Genomic DNA, 18,896 nt, shown 5'->3' with positions numbered 1-18,896 from the left:
GCTAGTGTAACCAATCATTGGTCGAGAAGAGAGACGCTGACCAATAAAAATGTAGAAAGAGCGACCGTGGTTAGAGTGAGTGCGAGGACCGTAGCAAGAAGCAGAATTTCTGCGAGAAGCAGCGAAGCGAAGAACTAATGGTAATACACAATTAGCCTCCTATTAGCATTCACAAACTGTTGCTAAATGAGCCGCCGCGTTTTATCGCTCGGAGCTTTGAGCGTGTACGCGACAGTCGTCGTCTAGTTACGGTAAATCTAGCCACTGGGCAGCTGTGTGTAATTTCTCACCATCTCAACCCTTTCAGAGTAACTAATTAACGTTTGACATTATTGATTCAACGTTTACGGATCGTAACGCGAGAGTCCGGGACGCTTCACTGTTTCATCACAGCTTTCAGTCTTCCCATGCTGCCTGTATTTATTTCCAGGTCCATTATGCGGAGCCAGTCTCGCCAGTAGCATGGACAAGTACGAAAAGGTGAAACTAATTGGGGAGGGCTCCTTTGGAAAAGCCATCCTGGTGAAATCCAGAGACGATGGACGCCAGTACGTCATCAAGGAGATTGGCATATCTGGAGTAAGCTCTGATGTGTTATGATGTGGCCATAGGAGCCCATTTCACCTCTTCATCGCGATCATAACAAATCATCCGTTCATTTCTCTCCACAGATGTCCAGCAAAGAGAGGCAGGAGTCCAGGAGAGAGGTTGCTGTTCTTGCCAACATGAGTCATCCCAACATTGTGCAGTATAAGGAGTCTTTTGAAGGTATTTGCACATTTGTGTTTCTGTGACGAATCTTCCAAGTATTTTAATACTGACATTGAATGTGTATTGCTTATGTTTTCTTTAGAAGGGGGATGCCTTTACATCGTCATGGACTACTGTGAGGGAGGGGACCTTTTCAAAAAGATCAACTCTCAGAAAGGAGTGCTGTTTCCTGAGGAACAAGTGAGCCTGCAGCACTTTGCCAGTTCTAAACTATAGTTTTTGAGAAGTTGGAACTTTATCATTTATTTCAACTTGCGATTCATCGTCCAGATATTTTGTGGCTGATTTCTTATCATTAACTTCATGAAGTTCTTCCTCAGCTCACAAACTTTTGTTTTTGTACAGTACATGTAGCACTTCCAAATGCATCCCAGAGGATGAAGCTCCAATTTGCTGCTAAGTGTTTAAATCACCCAGTCGTTGGTTGCAGAGTATGTTTCCCCTTAAGAAGCTTTTCTGTTGGGCTCATTAATTATTTACATGAAGACCAGAGTGGATGCTAGAGCAGTGGACGTTATACAGCTCTGTAGTTTGACCGGATTTCACTTCCATTTAACCACTAAGGCAAATTTCTTGAAGCTAAACACTTGAAGGATACACAAAGTAACTTTTCTGTAATGCTTTCAGCTTCCTGTTAATGTACTGTTTAAAAGTCGCTACCTGAAAGAACAGCTGATGGGGAAAGCTTCCTTTCTAGAAGCTTCCTCTAATACTGCCAAATAAATGTTCATTGTTCGTATTGAAATAGTTTTGTTTTGTTTCCTTTTGTTTTTTTTTTTTAATCAGATCCTAGATTGGTTTGTGCAGATTTGCCTGGCTCTGAAGCACGTACACGGGCGGAAAATTCTCCACAGGGACATTAAATCTCAGGTATTGTTCCTTCGCGTGGCCAGATCTTGGCAAATCTTGCGTTCCCAATCGTTTATTTTGCTCTTTGATTCAAATTCCTCTGCAGAATATATTTTTGACAAAAGAAGGAACGGTTCAACTTGGAGACTTTGGGATCGCGAGGGTCCTGAACAGGTATGTTTGGCAGATGTCAGTAACAATAAAACGTGGACTTTAAACAGACTCAAGAATGCTGCTTGGTTTTTTTTGTTTGTTTTTTCCAGCACTGTAGAACTGGCGAGAACATGCATAGGGACTCCATATTACTTATCACCAGAGATCTGTGAAAACAAGCCGTACAACAATAAAAGGTACCTGATCTTCTGTTGAAGTGGATCATTTGGGGTTTTGTTCTATTTCTCTTGTAACGTTTGCTGCACTATCCATATGTGCTCACCTGATTTGTTCCCTCCAGTATTAGCAGGTGGTTTCCGGATAAAGCAAGGAGGATAGCATGTCTTCTTCTTGTTTACATCCACAACAGGAAGCTGATATTGATTTTCTGCTCTGTTTTTAGGTTTCCATGTCATTCGATCCAATTTAGTTACAGTCATTGAAGTCATGTTTAGGAAGCTCTTCAAGTTTAATAAAGGGTTCAAATGTATTTATATTTCACAGTGAGGGGAGAGAGGGAGCTGGGGGTAGGGAGCACTTGTTCACAATTGCCCAACTAAATGAATGCAAACTGATTGGGAAACTTATCCCTGCCTGTCTGTTTCCTTGTCGTCTTATTTTTTCCTTCTTTCCTTCCCTCTGCAGTGATATTTGGGCCCTTGGGTGTGTGCTCTATGAAATGTGCACTCTTAAGCATGCAGTAAGTATTTGGTGCGTGCTAGCTGTTTACATATGAACATTTGTTTTAAGGCATCCTTTGCAGCACTGCAGTGAGCATGCTTCTACTTTTTATGTATGTTTTGTCTGAGCATAGTCGTAATCATGATTGCCACTCTTACCCATGGTAACTTCAGTGTTTTCTAGGAAATAATCATACCTGTTTTTTGGGGGTTTTTTTGCAGTTTGAAGCTGGCAACATGAAGAACCTGGTTCTGAAGATAATTCGAGGCTCTTTCCCTCCTGTATCTGTTCACTATTCCCAAGAGCTTCGCTCTCTCTTGGCGCAGCTTTTTAAACGCAATCCCCGGGAGAGGCCTTCGATCGGCAGTATTCTGGACAAACCTTTCCTCTCTTGTAGGATAGAGAAGTTTCTCACGCCACAGGTAGAGTGCTGCCATTCCTTTGTCGTTATTTTCAGCCATCAGACTCTGTGTTATTTTCAGACTGGTTTATTTTCTCCTTTCAGATCATCGCTCAGGAATTCCGCCATACTTTTCTTCACAAGCAGCCTAAAATGGGCGTGGCACAGGTGCCATCAGGTGAGGAGCCTTCATGCAGTGCTATCTGCTGCAGGGTTTTGGGGGAAATGATTCAACATAGGGCTACAATTAACGATTATTTTATTACTTAATCGTTTATTCTGATTAGTCAGAATAAATGATTAATCATTCCACAGATTGCTTGAGCTTCACAATGTTAGAAAAGCATTAAAGGTTGCTGACCAACCCCCCAATTCAGTTATTTTTCTAAATTAAGTATTTATTTATCTTTCTTTTATTGATCTGATGGCAAAATGCACTTTGTAGTTTCACCTGGTGAAGTTAAAACTAGGTTATTTGAGGGGTTTGTGGTTGAACATATTTACAAATGAAGATTTTTTTAAATGTTTTTTTTTTTTATCTTAAATGGAAAATGTGGGGGTTTTTATTGTTTTTTTCAACAGCTTTATCTGAATTATTGCTTTTTTTAATCAAATGGCTTTTATTTGAGTCTGTACACTCCAATTAACAATAATCATTACTCAATTAGTTAACAATTATTCCAACAGTCGATAATACATCATTTCAGCCCTCATTGACCTATAATCCTCTGTTATATTTCAGAGTACAGTCCAGATATAGTGGGAGCCCACAATTTAAAAATATTTTGTGCCAAATTAAAGTCTGCCTGAAAAAGTATTATCCACCATTTTGGACGCTCAGTAGGAAAAAAGAAGCCATAGCAGATGTCATCCAAACTTGCATTCACTGTGGGAATAGAAAAGTAATGATGTCACGCTACATCAACCTGATGGCTACCAGCCATGCCAAGCTAATGCTAAATCAATTTACATCCAAGCCTTTCAGGAAGGAGCACAGGAAAAACATGCCTTCAAAATAAGAGCGTGGGTTTCAGATAGGTAACCAAAGTTGTGTCCAGTCATTAAACTCACTGTAATAACTGCTGTTTCCCATAAAATTGTTAAACAGATAGCTTATTATAATTGGTAACTTCACTAATTGGCGTAGCAACATTTCCAGTCTTTTTCCATTCTCATATTTCTGAACCTCTTATTTGTACAATAAGATTAATTTCAGTGGCTGAGGATAAAACTTCCATATATTAAATTGTAAAATAACTTTCTGCAAAATTGTAAGTGTGAAGGACTACTTGGATCCAATATTTAGTAGTAAGTTGTATTTTAAGAGTCACACTCTGCATTTTACTGTTTCTTTTTGTCCAGTTGGAGGAACTCGCTGCTTTCTATGTCCCGATTTACATGTTTAGTAGATGTACCTGCAGCATAAATTGGATGGCCTGTTGTTCCCCTTATTGTTTTAATTTTTTTTTTTTTTTTACATATATTGTTTCACTTCAGCCCAGAAGATTACAAAACCAGCATGTAAATATGGAGTGCCCTTAGCAGTGAAGAAGGCTGGCGACGGATCAAAGAAGCCTTCGGAGAGAAAAGCTGCAGTAAAACACAAACCGGTTAGTCTCTCATACTGATTTGTTATTGGGGTTTTTTTTGTTTTGCTTGAATGCTGTCTAAATGTTAGTGGGTGTTCCCGCGTGTTGAAAATGTCGGCAAACTCTGAAGACACATGTCATATGTTGCTCAGGCCGTTCTCCCAGCAGCCCCTCACAGAAGGATCAGTCAAGTGGAGGAAGAAAGGAAAAAGCACGAGGTACAGCTGAGCGCCCCCATTTAACTTGTGTTCTCTGTTCGCGATGCCCTTCCTCTCCTCCATAACCCAAGTAATGCACACGTGGGTTACTTTTTCAGTTTGTTTTTTGTTTTTCCCTCCCTCCCATTACACTTGAACCCTGCCTTCACCTGGTTTTCCACTCTGAGCCTTCTGCCTGAGTTTAGCTTTTTCCCTCTTCGCCTGCCTGCCCTGTGACAGAGCAGTTCTGTATCCTCTCACCTCTAGGGGGAGCTCTTTAAGATGTTTTTTTTTTTTGAGTTTGTGGCACTTCTGTCTCTTCTGCAGGATGGCGTCAGAAAGAAAAGGATGGAGCTCATAGAAAAGGAAAGGAAACAGAGAGATCAGGTAAGCATGCTGTTTAGTTTGTTTTGAATGTCTAAATGTGTGTGGTTTTTCCTTTTTGTCATTCTCTGTGCCTCTCAGATGTTCCTGTTGAAAGGCGAGCAAATGAAGAGACACGAGAAAGAAAAGGTGAGCCATAGTGTCCTGCAAAAGTCTTTCATTAGGCCTTTATGTGATAAATAAACAGAACCTTATCATAGGAATTACTTCTAAGAATATTTGTAAACTACTTAAAGGGAAGTAGCTTTGTTGTGATTAAGTTCTGAAGGCGGAGTGTTGGAAAGAGAAGGGGCTTCTTAAAGAGACAGAGGCACAATTTAAGTTGAATTAGTGGAATTGGAAATCTGTGATGGAAATTGAAAATCAATGTGCCTTCTTTGAGTTACGCTGTGTTCAGGCTCTAAATGTGCGAAGCTAGCAGAAACACAGCCAGACGTCTTTGAAAGTGAAAGATGGTTCTACAACGCAGTGATTGTGGCGTACTGAAGAAAAATGCACATAAAAGTATTAAGATTTATAATCGTTGCACACTGGAATCCAAGTATTTCCTTTCTCTTTACAAACCTACATTATTTTTCTGTTGGTCAGCGGCCTTCTCCTTAACGTCCCCTCAAAATGTGAAGGTCTATCAGACTTTTTTCCTTTTTTTTTGTTTGTTTTGTTTTTCAAGATGTCATAAAAAATTTTTCCCTTGTTCATAAGCTGAAAGACATTATTAAATTGAGCCTCAAACATGAATGAAATTGTGGCTCAATAATATCTTGCAGATTAGTCGAATAAACCAAGCCAGAGAACAAGGTTGGAAGCATGTCTTGAGTTCAAGTGGAGGCAGCAGCCCAGAGAGGAAGGTGGTGACTTTTCTTAAATTTTTTATTGCGTTTAAGTAAAATTACCCCTTTTTTCCTCTTATGCTTCAAATCTGGGTCCTAATCTTGTGTTTCCAGTGTTTTGTGGGTGGTAAAAGGGCTGCGGGGGTCCAAGGTTCTGTTTTGAGCCCGTATGAACACCACTACGCTGCTGTGGACCAAGTAGCTAAACCCCAACCCAAAGACCCCAGCAGGGAGGGACCCTCTGCAGGACCTGGCAGTCCCATCAGGTAAATTAATATTTCTGTTTTTACTAAAAGTATCCAGAAGCTGCAAACGTATTCACACACTTTCACACATACTTGTAATAACTGGAGTTTTTAAGTAGGCCTTAGCTACTCTCATGAAATAAGAAATAAGAAACCAGGTTTTAAACGCAGAGCTGAGATTTTGAACCATCAAAGCAGCAGATCAAAATGGCTTTAAGTGTATAAAATGTGGCCTAATAAATTAGGAATGATTCAAATTAGAATCACGTTATCAGCTGAAGCATCTCAGGATTTTAAAATATAATTATATTATGTAATAAGAATGATTTCTTTATTTTTAATTGTCTAATTTTTTGAGGGGGGAGGAAAGAAGAGTTAAATGTATTTCTTTCCGTTTTTTTTCCAGAGGAATACCAGCTGCTGCCGGCCCAGTGCTGCCCAACGGACCGGCCCGTCGACTGAAGGCCGACGTCATCAAGCGAGAGCTTCAGAGGTTGCACCACGTTTCAAAACAAGCCCAGATTAGCCGGTCAGTTCCACTTGAAAGAGCACCACCAGATTTCTGCGCTGAGAAGGCGGCTTGAATATTTGCTGTCGTGTTTTGTCTGTAGGCAGCGTGGTCAGATACCGGCCGAAAGAGCCTTTCAGGTCGAGGAGTTTCTACAGCGCAAGAGAGAAGCAATGCTCAACAAAGTGAAAGCTGAGGGACAGCTGGTACGTAATTCACGACACTGTTACATATTTATGACTGTATCAGGGAGTCTGCACAATCTGAATAAGTCTTAAATTCATGCATCTATCACTTAAAAAATATTTGACCTTAATCAGGTCTTGAATATTTTTTTGTGCCAGGACTATTTAATCATCTCTGTGTAGTGTTTACCTTGCGGGACAGTTGGGTTAAGCAAACGTTTGAGTCATGCGCAGACTTCTTCATTGCACTCTGTGTCTCAAGGTGGTTGTAGCTATTGCTAAGAGCTAATGCACCCCTGCTAACTAGCTTTGTGCATCTATCATGGAGTAAGTTCAAATTTATCACCGGTTGATAAATTTGTTGGGTGCTGTCTCCCCCAACCATCCTGTATAGTTACAGATTTTGCTCTTAAAATTTATTCAAGGTGGCATTAAAAAGGTTTTTAAAGTTTTAAATTTGACTGGCTGTTACCTGTAGGTACTCTGTATGTGCTGAATTGGTTATTAGTAGTTTTGAAATGTTTTGTGGAAAGTTTATGAAAACACCTTCGTTGGAAACCCACAAGTTCATCAGACAGAAGCTCTCTACTACTGTTTTAAGAGCCCTGCTGCCCCCTAGTGGCAGAAATATACTATACAGCTTTATCAAAAATATTACTGTATTTTTTTTTCTTTTGCAATATAACTTTAGCACTTTGACTAGGTTTTCTTAAAGTTCCAATTTGATTATTTTTACACTTGCGTGCTTCGAAGGATGTTGTCATGCAGCCATTAAATAAATTTAATGGTGCAGAGGCGGAATTTCATCTTTCAAATCTTTGTTGTTTTTTTTCCCCCCCTTAAAGCTAAACATTGATCAGTGGCACTTTAACTTCACCTTCCCAACTTAAATGTTGTTGTAGTCAGACGTTGAGGCTTTGTCTAAAGTGTGGCTGACTTGAATGCTGAACAGGGTACTCGACAAAACCTGGCTGCAATCTATGGAAGCCGGGCCGGTTCGGCTCGGTTCCGGCGACCTAAAGTCAACAAAGAGGAGGAGGTAGGAGCCCAGAGCTGAACGCCCCAACCTGACCCTCCATCAGAATCACAGCACGCCTGGCTTGTCTGCACAAACCCCTTTTCATGCCCCTGTGACGCAGCCATAACTCCATCAGCAGTTCAACATCAAACTCCCTCCTTGTGTTCAATTTCCTCATTGTGTTTCCCCAACAACAACCATTGTTTCATGCAATTTTTTAAATTTATTTTTTAAATCATGTTTGTATTTTAATGATACACAAAGTTGTTCTTCATGGCATGAAGTTTGCAAAATTTCATTTTTTTAATTCTGTCTCTTATTTGCTATTCTAATGAGATGCTCACCTTATGGCTGGTCTGAGTTGAAATGATCAGTTTTTGATTATATTTTTGGAGAAAAAAAAATTTGTTTAGTATTTTACAACTTTTTATTTGGATTTGAATTCAGACTAAAAATATTAAGATAAAGCTGTTTTTCTTTTGTTTTTATTTTTATTTTTTACAAAAATAGTCATTAGGAATACAGTTGTAGTAATATGATAATAAATTAGTAATATTACCAGAATATAATTCTAATATTAAGAGAATGAAATTGTAGTTTTATGAAAACTCCCAACAATAGACAAAAATATCCAAACCTTTTTTTGTCGTTGTAATTTTAAGATATTTTTCTGGTAAAACTGCCTTTATTCGGCTAATGTTATGACCATTTCCTCATAATTAAACATTCTTATAACCTGGCCCTAATACTTAGTCATACAAATCAGAAGGAAATGACTGACATAAAAGCCACTTTTTGAAAACATGTTATTTGTAACTTTTTTGTTGTTGTTTTATAGAAAAAGCAAGAAAAAAGTTGGATCTGGGCTGAAAGACAATCCGGCATTTTATTTTTGATCCATGTTGCCCAGCTCTACCGCTAAGCATGCGTGGGTGTTTATGATGACTAAACAAGATGTAGACAGTCAGTTTTTCCTGAGCGTTCATGAAGGACTGATTTGTTCCCAGGAGTACTTGGCAAGACTCCGGCAGATCCGCCTGCAGAACTTCAATGAGCGTCAACAGATCAAAGCCCGGCTGCGAGGAGAGAAGGTACACACCTACACACACCGTCAGTCGTCAAAGCGGCTGCAATGACATTTGTTGTTTTTTTTTTTTCTCTGATATTTTTGTCTGTGTGTGTCTGTGTGTGTCTCAGTATGACAGCGACGGCTCTGATAGCCAGGAGTCAAGTGAGGAGGCAGAGCTCAGGAGGAAAAAGATACAGGTTTTAAAAGTGAGTCTGCAAGAAGCTCAAAGATACTGACATTTTTATTTACTTCTCAGATTTATAACTTCTGGAATTGCTCTTCAAAAAGGGCAGAGGTGTTTCTATAAATAGTTGTGCTTCAGAAAAATCAGCTGGTATTTGTTTTAGTCTGTTTAACTTTGTATGTGTCGGCTGCTGCTGCTTAGAGGCACAAATGCCACTAATTCTGGGCTTTTAATCATGCATTTCATCGCCTTTTTTGTCATTAATGTAATTATAAGACAAAAATCTTCACTGTTTTTTTTTTGTTTTTTTTCAAAAATAAGAACTTGGGGAAAGTGAGTGATCTCCTTTCAGACTTTCCTCTGTCTCAGCAGATTAAGCTAAATACCCACCATGATTAATATTTAGGTAAACAACCCTTAACAAATTGCAGAGACATGTTTCTTTTTTATAACCATCACTGAGTTCCTGGTACAATTCTGGCTGGATAATAGGAGTTATAGATCTTTTTTTATTTTTATTTTAAATATATTAAGAAATTATTGACTTAAAAAAAAGCTCCTAAATATTGCTGAAAAGTTACTTTGTAAGATTTTGTTGTGCACTGCTTGTTTATTCATATCTGTCTGTCTGTCTAACATCTCTGAGGCTCAGGCAAACGCCCGTGTTGCTGTCCTGAAGGAGCAGCTGGAGAAGAAGAGGAGGGAAGCGTACGAGAGAGAGAAGAAAGCCTGGGAGGACCACGTAGGATTCACACTGCCTTCGAACACGCATGTCTAAACCAGATGAAGTCCAATACTGGCTGTGTTCTGTTGTCGTTAAAGCTCGCTGCAGCTCGAGCTGCCAAGTGCGGCATCGCACCTGGAAATGCAGCAGGAGCCGCGTCATCTTCCTCCGACTGTCCTCCTCCACAGGCGGTGCCGCCGCAGCCCGACCCGGCCATCAAAGCTCCGGCCCCGCCCTCATCCAAAGCCTCCACACCCCCCATTTCCATGACCGCTGCGCTGGAGAACGTCGGAGCGGTCAGCATGCACTACGGCTGAAACGCTTAATCAGATTGTCCACTAATTTGTTAATCAAATAATTATTAACTGGAGTTTATGTACTCCAAAACAAAACCATGAAAGAACACCTCACTCAGCTGTAATTGTGCATAAATTATATACATTTTGCATTTAAGATAAAAAAAAAAAACACTGTACAAATGATCCACTCAAAACTCAAGTGGAATAGTTTTAGTTTCACCTAGTTCAAATTATTTATGAAAAATCTCCTAGTAGGCACTTTTTGCTACTCTATTATTAATCTGTGATCCAAAAAATAATCAGCAGATCACCCCAACATCGTATTGGTAAGTCAGAAAGGGCTGAGAATAAAAGTATTAGTATTTTTTTTTCACTACAGATACATCCTTTGCTTATTATTTTATTGTACACTTTACATACAAGTATCACACTGCCACAAAATGACCAAAACATTAACCAATAAAGACTATTAAAATATCCAGTGTTCACTAAAGGAATGCTATGTTGCATTTTAATCCATAAAATCTTAACTTTCTTATTTCAGAAAGGGAATTGAATTCTCTTGTATTTTTTAACGCATTTCTAAGATTAAAAAAAGACTTGCCTGAAAGATCATGTGTTTAATTCGATTAACTGTTGGAATAATCAATTAATTGATACTTGCAGTACGCACATACGGCTGCAGTTGTATTGCTACTTGCAAATTATGACTGTTTTCACTCGCTTACAGATTACTCCACCAAAGGAGAACTTGAACGAAACTGAGGCGACAACAGTGACTCAGGTTTGCCAACGTCTTGGTCGATTTTTGTGCCGATAAATTCCCAAGTGTCGACGTTCATTAATGTCTCCTGCGCAGCAGAGTGAGAAGAAGCAGATTCTGCACAGACTTAACCAGAACCTGAAAGCCCAGAGCCCGGTGGACGAGGTGGAGGAAACTCCTCAGCCATCGGCACCTTCAGAACCGATTGCTGCTCCGCCAAACGCTGAGGAATGCCGCCCTTCGGACGTAGATCGGAAAAAGTGGGAAGTGGCGGAGCTGCCTGTGCTCCCTGTGCCTCAGCAAACCTTTGGGGAAACTTGTTCCACATCAAGCAGTGAGTTCAGCCTTCCAAGCAAAAAGAAATCAATCTGGTGCCATCAATTGTTATCCTTTTTTTTTCCTAATTGTTTTGCTAGCCACTTTAGCATCTCCAGAGGAAAGGCCAGGCTCTGGTGGAGACAGGAAGAGGTGGGAGGCAGCGGCTCCTCTCGTCCTCGCCGTCGCACAGCAAACGCTCGGAGAGACGTGCATCACAACCGCCGGTAACAACCGTCGACTCTGAGGGAGGATATGGAAAGTGCGTGCTTTAGAAAACGGTCCGTTTTGTTGTTGTCCTGGTTTCTGTCTCAGATCAAACGCTGGGGGAAGTCATACGGATGAGCGAGCTTCAGGAAGACGCTCCTAGGAAGGCGTGGGAGGCGAGTCCAGTGTGTGAGGGGCTTCAGCCACTCGCTCAAGAGCTCGAGGTTTCCACAACGCGTACGGACTTCTCTGGTTTTTTGTTCTTAATTTGAGTCGTCGTCTTAAGGATCAGCTGCAGATGTACTTCGTACAGACAATGTCATGAAAGCAGCAATCTGATCTGTTTTGGTTGTTTGTTTTTTTTGTTTCCCACGTTTTGTAAAGTTCTGACCTACTGAAATAATTTCTGGTTTCCCTTTAGGATCTGGAAATTACAGATTTCTAAATTATTTATTTATTTATTTTGAGAGAGACAGAGAGCAAGAGGGTCGCAAAATGAAAGCACAAGAATGTCCTTGGTGCTTTCATTGCCTAACATTAATGCTGCATTTTCTGTTTTCTGCTGCAGCTGATGGTGTGAAAATCCCCAGTAAACCTTTGACCTCTGCTGTGGCTCAGAGACCGACTGATGTAAACCAGGATCCAGATCCTGGTTTCCAAATGTCAGTGGTAAACACATCACTGCTGCCTGGCCTTAGTGATATTGAGGGTAAGTTATGTCTTAGCTCGATATTAATAATCGCATTTGACGATTACCTATCAAGACTTTTATTCATTTTCAGCAAAGCAAAATCTTGATTTGGTTAAATTCCTCTAGATCCAGCCGACCTGGAGTCAGTGATTTTGGAGGAGAGTCCTAAACTAGAATCAAATACACCAGCTTATGTGCAACAAGCGTGGGAACAGGAAGCCCAGCAGCAAATGTGAGTATTGATATGTGTTAAACTGTAAATGTTGCAATAAACTGCAGATTTAGAGAATATTTTAATGCAAATAGCAACTCCCCCCCCCAAAAAAACTCCCATGTCGATTTGTCATACAGCTACAGCGACACCCTAAAATGTTTTTTCATTTGTAATAACTTTTTACTACATTACAGTATAAGAGCCAGGCTAAGAAAAGAGTCTTAACATTACAAAATAGTCATAATAATATGAGAGTGAAGATGGATTGCGAGAAAATTCATAATAGTTGCGATGAAGTTGTTTTACTTTGTTCTCTCATTATAGCAAAGTCGAAATGATACGGGAATAAAGTCATGACTTTTGGAAAATGAGAACTCCTTACAAAAAAATAGTAAATTTGATGATGCTGATGCGTTTAAATGACTATTTCGAAGAAAGTGCCACATGGACTTTGAAGAACTTGTCACGTCAGATCTTGATCACTACTGTGTTGTTCTCATTAAAGAAACTTTTTTTTCTAGTGATTTTTCCTTTACGGCTTTCTTTGCCTGAAAATCTGAATCTCACTCTAATATTCCAACATATTTCATTACTCTGTGTGTGTGTCTTCTTCTTACAGGCCACAAGGGGGCGTTACAGGGCCAACGGGCACTCTGGACTTTGAGAAGAGTTCAGAGAAGCAAACCGATTCCTCATGTAAGCTAAAAGTCCCTGCTGTCATGGCCGCCTGTTTCCCCTGTGATCATAACTCTGATTAAATCCACCATCACCAGGCACAGCTCAGAACGAAGAGCCGCTGTTTCTGAAATGCTCACCTGCCCACCGCCGCACTGCTGCCCTCTCAGCGATGTCTGCCAATTCCTCCATGGATGAGTCATCCTCTTCTCTGGCCTCCCGCTCACGATCTATCTCACCTTTGCGCACCAAGAACCAGGACGCCCTTCTCATCGGTCTCTCTGCCGGCATGTTTGATGCCAACAACCCAAAGGTGATGAACGTCCTTCTGTTCTTGCCTCGACTTGGACTCGAAGCTCTCAAAGAGAGAAGTTGTTTCGGCCAAATCCAATATTTTACTTCATGAATTTTCTAATATGTCTTACCGAGTTTCTTCACATGCATTTCTGCTCCGGTTGCGCTGTTAGATGCTGCGGACGTGTTCTTTACCCGACCTCAGTCGACTGTTCAGCCCTCAGCAGGACCCCAATGAAGCTAGTAAGGCTAACGTTTCCCCAGACAAAGACCTGGAGATTGAGGATCTGGAGGAGGCTGTTAAAGACGACGACCAATCAGATGCTGAGGAGTAAGTCTTGCCGACTCTAAATTTAACCAGTTTAGTCTACACCGTGCTGAAGTAACGTCCTTGAGATTTTCCACATTTTGTCTCATTAGAAACACAAACCTCAATCGATTTTTACTGAGACCTTTCTTATGACCTCCGCCAGTAGTGCTCAGTTGTGAAGTAGCAGGAAAATGAAGCATGGTTTTTAAAACGCTTCACAAATAAAAGTCTAGAAAGTATGACGTGCATTTGTATTCAGTACCACAAGTTGAATAGCTTCTAAAATCACTGCATGATGATTTTTGTTTTTCTCCCCACACCAAATTCAGTTTCTGATGACATTTTTTTTAAATCACTTTTTAAAAAAAAAAAAAAGAAAAGAAAAAAAGGAAATAACTGAAATAATTTTGTTTTTGAACATATTTTCTATCTTTAACTATTGTGTTTTTTGGGATATTTAAAATATATTCCAGTTCCAGTATTACCTGTTCTGTACAAAGTTACATTTATCGGTTTTTGAGAGGGTGAATTTGCATTATAGCGCCGTTATTGATATGCTGTTTGAAAATGGCCTCAAAACAACAATATTATCATTTATGGAAATAATTTCTTGGACAATTTATCATCCAGAAAAAAATATATAGGAACAGGGTTAGTACTCCACACTTCTCAGATTTTGATTTGTAAAACCAGGTCAGTGTTTTTTTTTTCTTTTTTTTTTTCTTGTAACATCACAATTATGCACTACTTTATTCTGATCTATCATAAATAAATATGATAGATGTGGAAGTTTAAAGGCATGTGAATACTTTGAGTTAAGGCTCTGTGCTCTGGGTCTTCTGCAAACAAAATATTTGTATTGTAAATTTTTGAAGAAATTCAATTTGAGAATCAATATGGAGAATAATTATATTGCAGTAATTATATGGAGAATAATTACTGCAATTATGGCACTGTGAGACTCTGCTCTGTTTCTTAGTGCGTATGAAGACGAAGACCTGCGAGACATCCGGGCCTCGATGGAGAGACTGCTGCAGGAAGAAGGCGAGAGAAACCCTGCAGATGTTAACAGAGCCGGAGATTTCAACGGAAACCCTCCACAGGAGGGCGACAGCGAGCTGTTCAACACAATGGCCGCCGAGCTCGATCAGGACAACAACCAAATGGCTGTGGACGACGAGGACGATGACGAGGAGGAGGATGAGGACGACGAGGACGAGGATGAAGACGAGGATGAAGACGAGGAGTGCTCTAACGGGAGTCCGGCTGACGACGAGGCCAGGGAGCTGCTGGCTAACGGAGATGGAGAGGAGCGGCAAAGTGACGGCAAGCAGCTCAACGAAGAATGGCAGTCGGGTAGGAGAAAGCGCCACACGTGGTCGGAGGAGTTAGTCATGAAACGGATAAATCGAGCAATTGAACTTTTGGTTTTGGAAGATGTCATTTTTGGAATATTGGCGGGGAGGAAGAGGAGAGTAATAATAATTAAATCAAAGCACTTTGTGTTTCCATTGATGCCTGCATGCCCAAACATTTTATTTATCTTTTTTCAGAAACAAGTTCTGCAGCTTCCATTTCTTTTGAATTTGAATTCAGGTCAACATTATTATTATTACTACAAGGATAAAGTTATGATATTGCAAGAATATAGTTACCTTAAAATAGGACAAAGTCAGTGTATCACAAGAAGTATCATTACCATAATAAAGTTGTGATATTAACACAATTAAGTAATTTTATGAGAACTCAAACATGAAAAATAAACTGTAAACTGTCTTGTTAATGGAGTGATACTTTGGTATACTTTTTTTACAGGTATAGACATTTCTTTCTTTTTCTTTTTTTTTTTTTTTTTTTTTTTTTTTTTTTTTAAACACGTCAGCATCAGATTGTTATCAAGAACTGGACTTTGAAACAATTGAGAAAACGACCAAGTCTGTTTCAGAGAGAGAACCACAGACTGATCACGTCAGATATCAGTAACTCTTGAAACTTTATTTCTCACTAAAACAAAATTTTTCCCTTAATTTTAAGACTGTCTTCTGGTAAAATTGTCTTTATTCCAATATTCTTACTATGATTAATTATACTTGTAGCAAGGGGGAATAAAATGGATTTAAAATCAGGGGTTTTGTTTTGAAGCCCTGGTGCCGTTTAGCTTTTTCTACTGTAGTTGGAGACATTTTTATGTAAACCGAAGCATCCTGAGAAGACGAATACCTCGTTCCTCTCCATTATAGATGGAAGCGGAGACGATCAGGGTGTGGAAGCTGACCATCACGACAGCATCTTCAGCCGCCTGGAGGAGCTGCGCTTCAACCTGGAGCAGCAGATGGGATTCGAGAAGTTCATCGAAGCTTATAACAAAATAAAGGTAAAGATTTAGTTGTTAGCAGTCTCTAAAATCAGCCCATTCTTTCTACTGATCTCGCAATAAATATCCCTGTTTTTTTTTTTTTTTGTTTGTTTGTTTGTTTTTTTTTTTTTTTTTCCCCCAGGCAATACATGAAGATGAAGATGAGAACATTGAACTGGGTTCCGGTTTGGTGTTAAACATCCTAGGAACTGAGCACCAGCATCTGTACCCAAACATCCTTCATCTAGTGATGGCTGATGGGGCCTACCAAGAAGGTTGGTGCTTTTTCTTCATAAAGTAATTCCTTTTCATCCCTACTGACCGCCAGAGGGTGGTGCTGAAAGCACTGAATGTTCCCTTCGCGCATCCGCCGTTCGAGCAATAATATGTGAGATATCGGATGATCAATCAGAGGCTATACAGCATGACGTCATCCGAGGCTCCATTCCTACAGAATCTTGCCAAATGCAAGGATTCTGAGTGACAGCGTAGGTGTGGCAGATGACATCCACAATCCAATGGGAGAGACGCTGTTTGGACAGAGGACAACTTAATCTAGGGTCCCCATAACACAAGAACAGCAGAGGCTGCAATACAGTATATGCCTCCAGTGTCCTCACTGGGCACAGTAACTCAGAACTATCACCAGCTTCCCCTGACATTGGCTGAAAACGCACCAGTCTCAATGGCTGGTTTGTACTTTTCTTCCCCCACCCCTCCCAAATTAAAAAAAAAAAGTTTTCTTAATTTGCCAAAAAAAGAGTGCGGAAGTTTCCTATGAAGTCTATGATATTTCCAGGAATGGCTGATTAAACAACCAGGAAACATTTGATGCATTTTCATCACCTCTGTTTCCCCGTGAATATTCAGTGGTTTATGCAGACTGCATCTGGATCACCTTTCTTCATCATTTCCTGATTTAAGTCTCCAACATACCAACTTCTCATGTGTCACTGCAACAACTTGTCAAGGGACTGAGTCGATGGAGAAACGCTCTCTTTGCTTTCCCTGACTTGCCCGATCTGTTGTCACACTGTGGCCACACCAGAAATAGATGATGGAGGGTGGAGAGGCTTGAAAGGTTTCCCCTCAGGCTCCAAATAGTCTTCAGATATGGTTTTGTTTTTGCTTTTTCCCGAGCAAAAGTCTCTGTTTGACAACGCTTTGATTTCTATTTTTAACTGCGTTGAAGGAGAAGCTGCACATGTCGGATATTTTCCCTGAGGACTCGTCTGGGGATCGTTGGCAGATGTTTTATCACCTCCATGCAGAGAGCAGGGACTGTACGTCTGAAAAGATGTGTGGAGCAGTTCTCAGAGAGCGTTGTGTTAATGAACTCAAGTCTGTTTGCCCCAATTAATATTATTCACACTCAGATTTAGGAGGATGATGGTCTAGGTTGGGGATCTCTAACCTAGACATTTTTAACCTCGCTCTTATGAAATGAATCTTGTCTAAAACCATAAAATCAATTTGAACTTTTTTTTTCTATTTTTTTGGTTTCCAAACAAAGAACATTTTGCTCTAACAATAGGGAAGAGAGTTCGCCTCAGTGAAAATACTGATTATCAGTTTGTTCTATTGCAGATGAGCGTTAGCTTAATGCTAATATTAGCCAGACTTAAAACAACTTTTTTTTAATTTAAAATTCAGTAATTGGGCATTTTTCCAGAATGGTCGCCGATGTTCACGTCATTATTGTTGCCATTTTCTGCATAAACTAAACAACTTACTAAACTTTGTTTCATTCTCCATAATTTTCTCCACCAGTAGCCACAAAATTATTATTATTTTTTTTTTAAGGTTTTATCGGCTCTAGTGGCCTTTATTCGATAGTGAATTGACAGGAAAGTAGGTAATGAGAGAGAGGGTGAATACATGCGGCGAAGGTCACCAGGCCGGGATTCGAACCTCCGACAGCCTCGTCGGGAGCGAAGGCCTCAATATGTGGGTTGTGCGCCACCACAGCGCCCCCTCACGCCTCACTCTGATCAGTTTTCCTTTTCTGTCTCGTTTAGACAACGACGAGTAACGTGCGGAGCTGCTGGCGGCTGTCTGACCGTCTCCCCTCTGCAGACAGAAGGATCTATGCATGAAGTCTGGCTGCCCCTCACATGTTAGTGACTCACTTGCATGATGTTCCAACTGGAGCACTGGTCAGCACCCGACACTCCCTTTTCCTGACCAGTGTTTGTTCAGAAGTGCATTGTTCAGTCTTTTTTGTTCATTTCACAATTCTGTAAATATTTATTGCTGCCTGCATCCTCAGATGAATGACATGTACACATTTAGTTTCCTTGAACTCTGGAGGCGGTTCATGTTAGGGGGGTTTTAGATCTGGTTCTCTCAGGTGCTCTCTTTCTGTGCCACACTCAACTTCAGTCCAAAAACCAGGTTATCCTCAACATAAAGGACTATATAATGTACTCAAAAACCAGTTATTACCTCTCTTTCTTACCAGAATTTCTACCATATACCAAGTTACAAACACTGACTTAATTTTCCTTATTATTTTTACCATCTGGTTTAATGCAGATCAAAGCAAAGCGTTGCCACCAAGGTACTGTAGCAGCACACTCTTGTGAGAATTGCTTGGTAAGATTAAGCAACCGTTGTCTTCGAAATGTAACTTGTGTAGATATTACCTACAAATCATGTTTGACAAAATATTGTAAATGTTTTATTATTATTATTTAATAAACTTTCTAATAATCTGAATCTGTATTTCTTTCTGCATCAGTATTTCTGTATTTCTTTTTGCATATTGACACAGTGGATGTTGCAACAAATGATTTTTAAAGCGACGCGCCCAATTTCAAGTGAAGTTGACATAGTTACTTGATTTTTGCCGTAAAATGACACTTTGTGTCTGGAAAACTTAATGCTCCTCCTTTAATTTGTCTTCACGAGCTTCCTTTTATGTAAAAGGAGTGGTTTTATGTGCTTTCCAGGCACATGGTGCCATTTTATAGCACAATCAACTGT

At 40.1% G+C, this 18,896-nt stretch overlaps 1 protein-coding gene across 5 annotated transcripts; it reads left to right on the top strand.

Moving 5' to 3' along the window:
* The first annotated feature begins 65 nt into the window (after positions 1-65).
* Positions 66-18,629, top strand: nek1 (NIMA-related kinase 1). Of its 5 annotated transcripts, none has more exons than XM_055056375.1 (36): positions 66-140; positions 431-579; positions 672-768; positions 854-951; positions 1,558-1,641; positions 1,727-1,794; positions 1,884-1,970; positions 2,419-2,473; positions 2,676-2,876; positions 2,960-3,032; positions 4,352-4,464; positions 4,596-4,661; positions 4,968-5,027; positions 5,106-5,153; positions 5,792-5,872; positions 5,969-6,120; positions 6,506-6,628; positions 6,711-6,813; positions 7,745-7,831; positions 8,818-8,901; positions 9,008-9,085; positions 9,710-9,805; positions 9,886-10,083; positions 10,817-10,870; positions 10,949-11,183; positions 11,266-11,391; positions 11,480-11,608; positions 11,940-12,080; positions 12,189-12,294; positions 12,896-12,972; positions 13,050-13,264; positions 13,419-13,576; positions 14,535-14,911; positions 15,796-15,929; positions 16,054-16,186; positions 17,930-18,629. In XM_055056375.1, exons 2-36 carry the CDS (start codon positions 463-465, stop codon positions 17,941-17,943), a joined length of 4,068 nt encoding a protein of 1,355 aa, XP_054912350.1. In that variant the 5' UTR covers positions 66-140; positions 431-462; the 3' UTR covers positions 17,944-18,629. The 5 variants fall into 5 exon arrangements, with proteins under 5 accessions (XP_054912350.1, XP_054912358.1, XP_054912344.1 ...); XM_055056383.1 differs by having other exon boundaries at positions 10,946-11,183; positions 11,275-11,391; XM_055056369.1 differs by having other exon boundaries at positions 10,946-11,183.
* Positions 18,630-18,896: the final 267 nt, after the last annotated feature.

This window comes from Poeciliopsis prolifica, unplaced genomic scaffold (assembly GCF_027474105.1).
Source record: "Poeciliopsis prolifica strain line A6 unplaced genomic scaffold, Auburn_PproV2 SCAFFOLD002, whole genome shotgun sequence".
In the NCBI taxonomy this organism is placed as follows: Eukaryota; Metazoa; Chordata; class Actinopteri; order Cyprinodontiformes; family Poeciliidae; genus Poeciliopsis; species Poeciliopsis prolifica.
The sequence above is the reverse complement of the archived record's forward strand: the minus strand, read 5'-3'. Positions and strand labels throughout refer to the sequence as shown.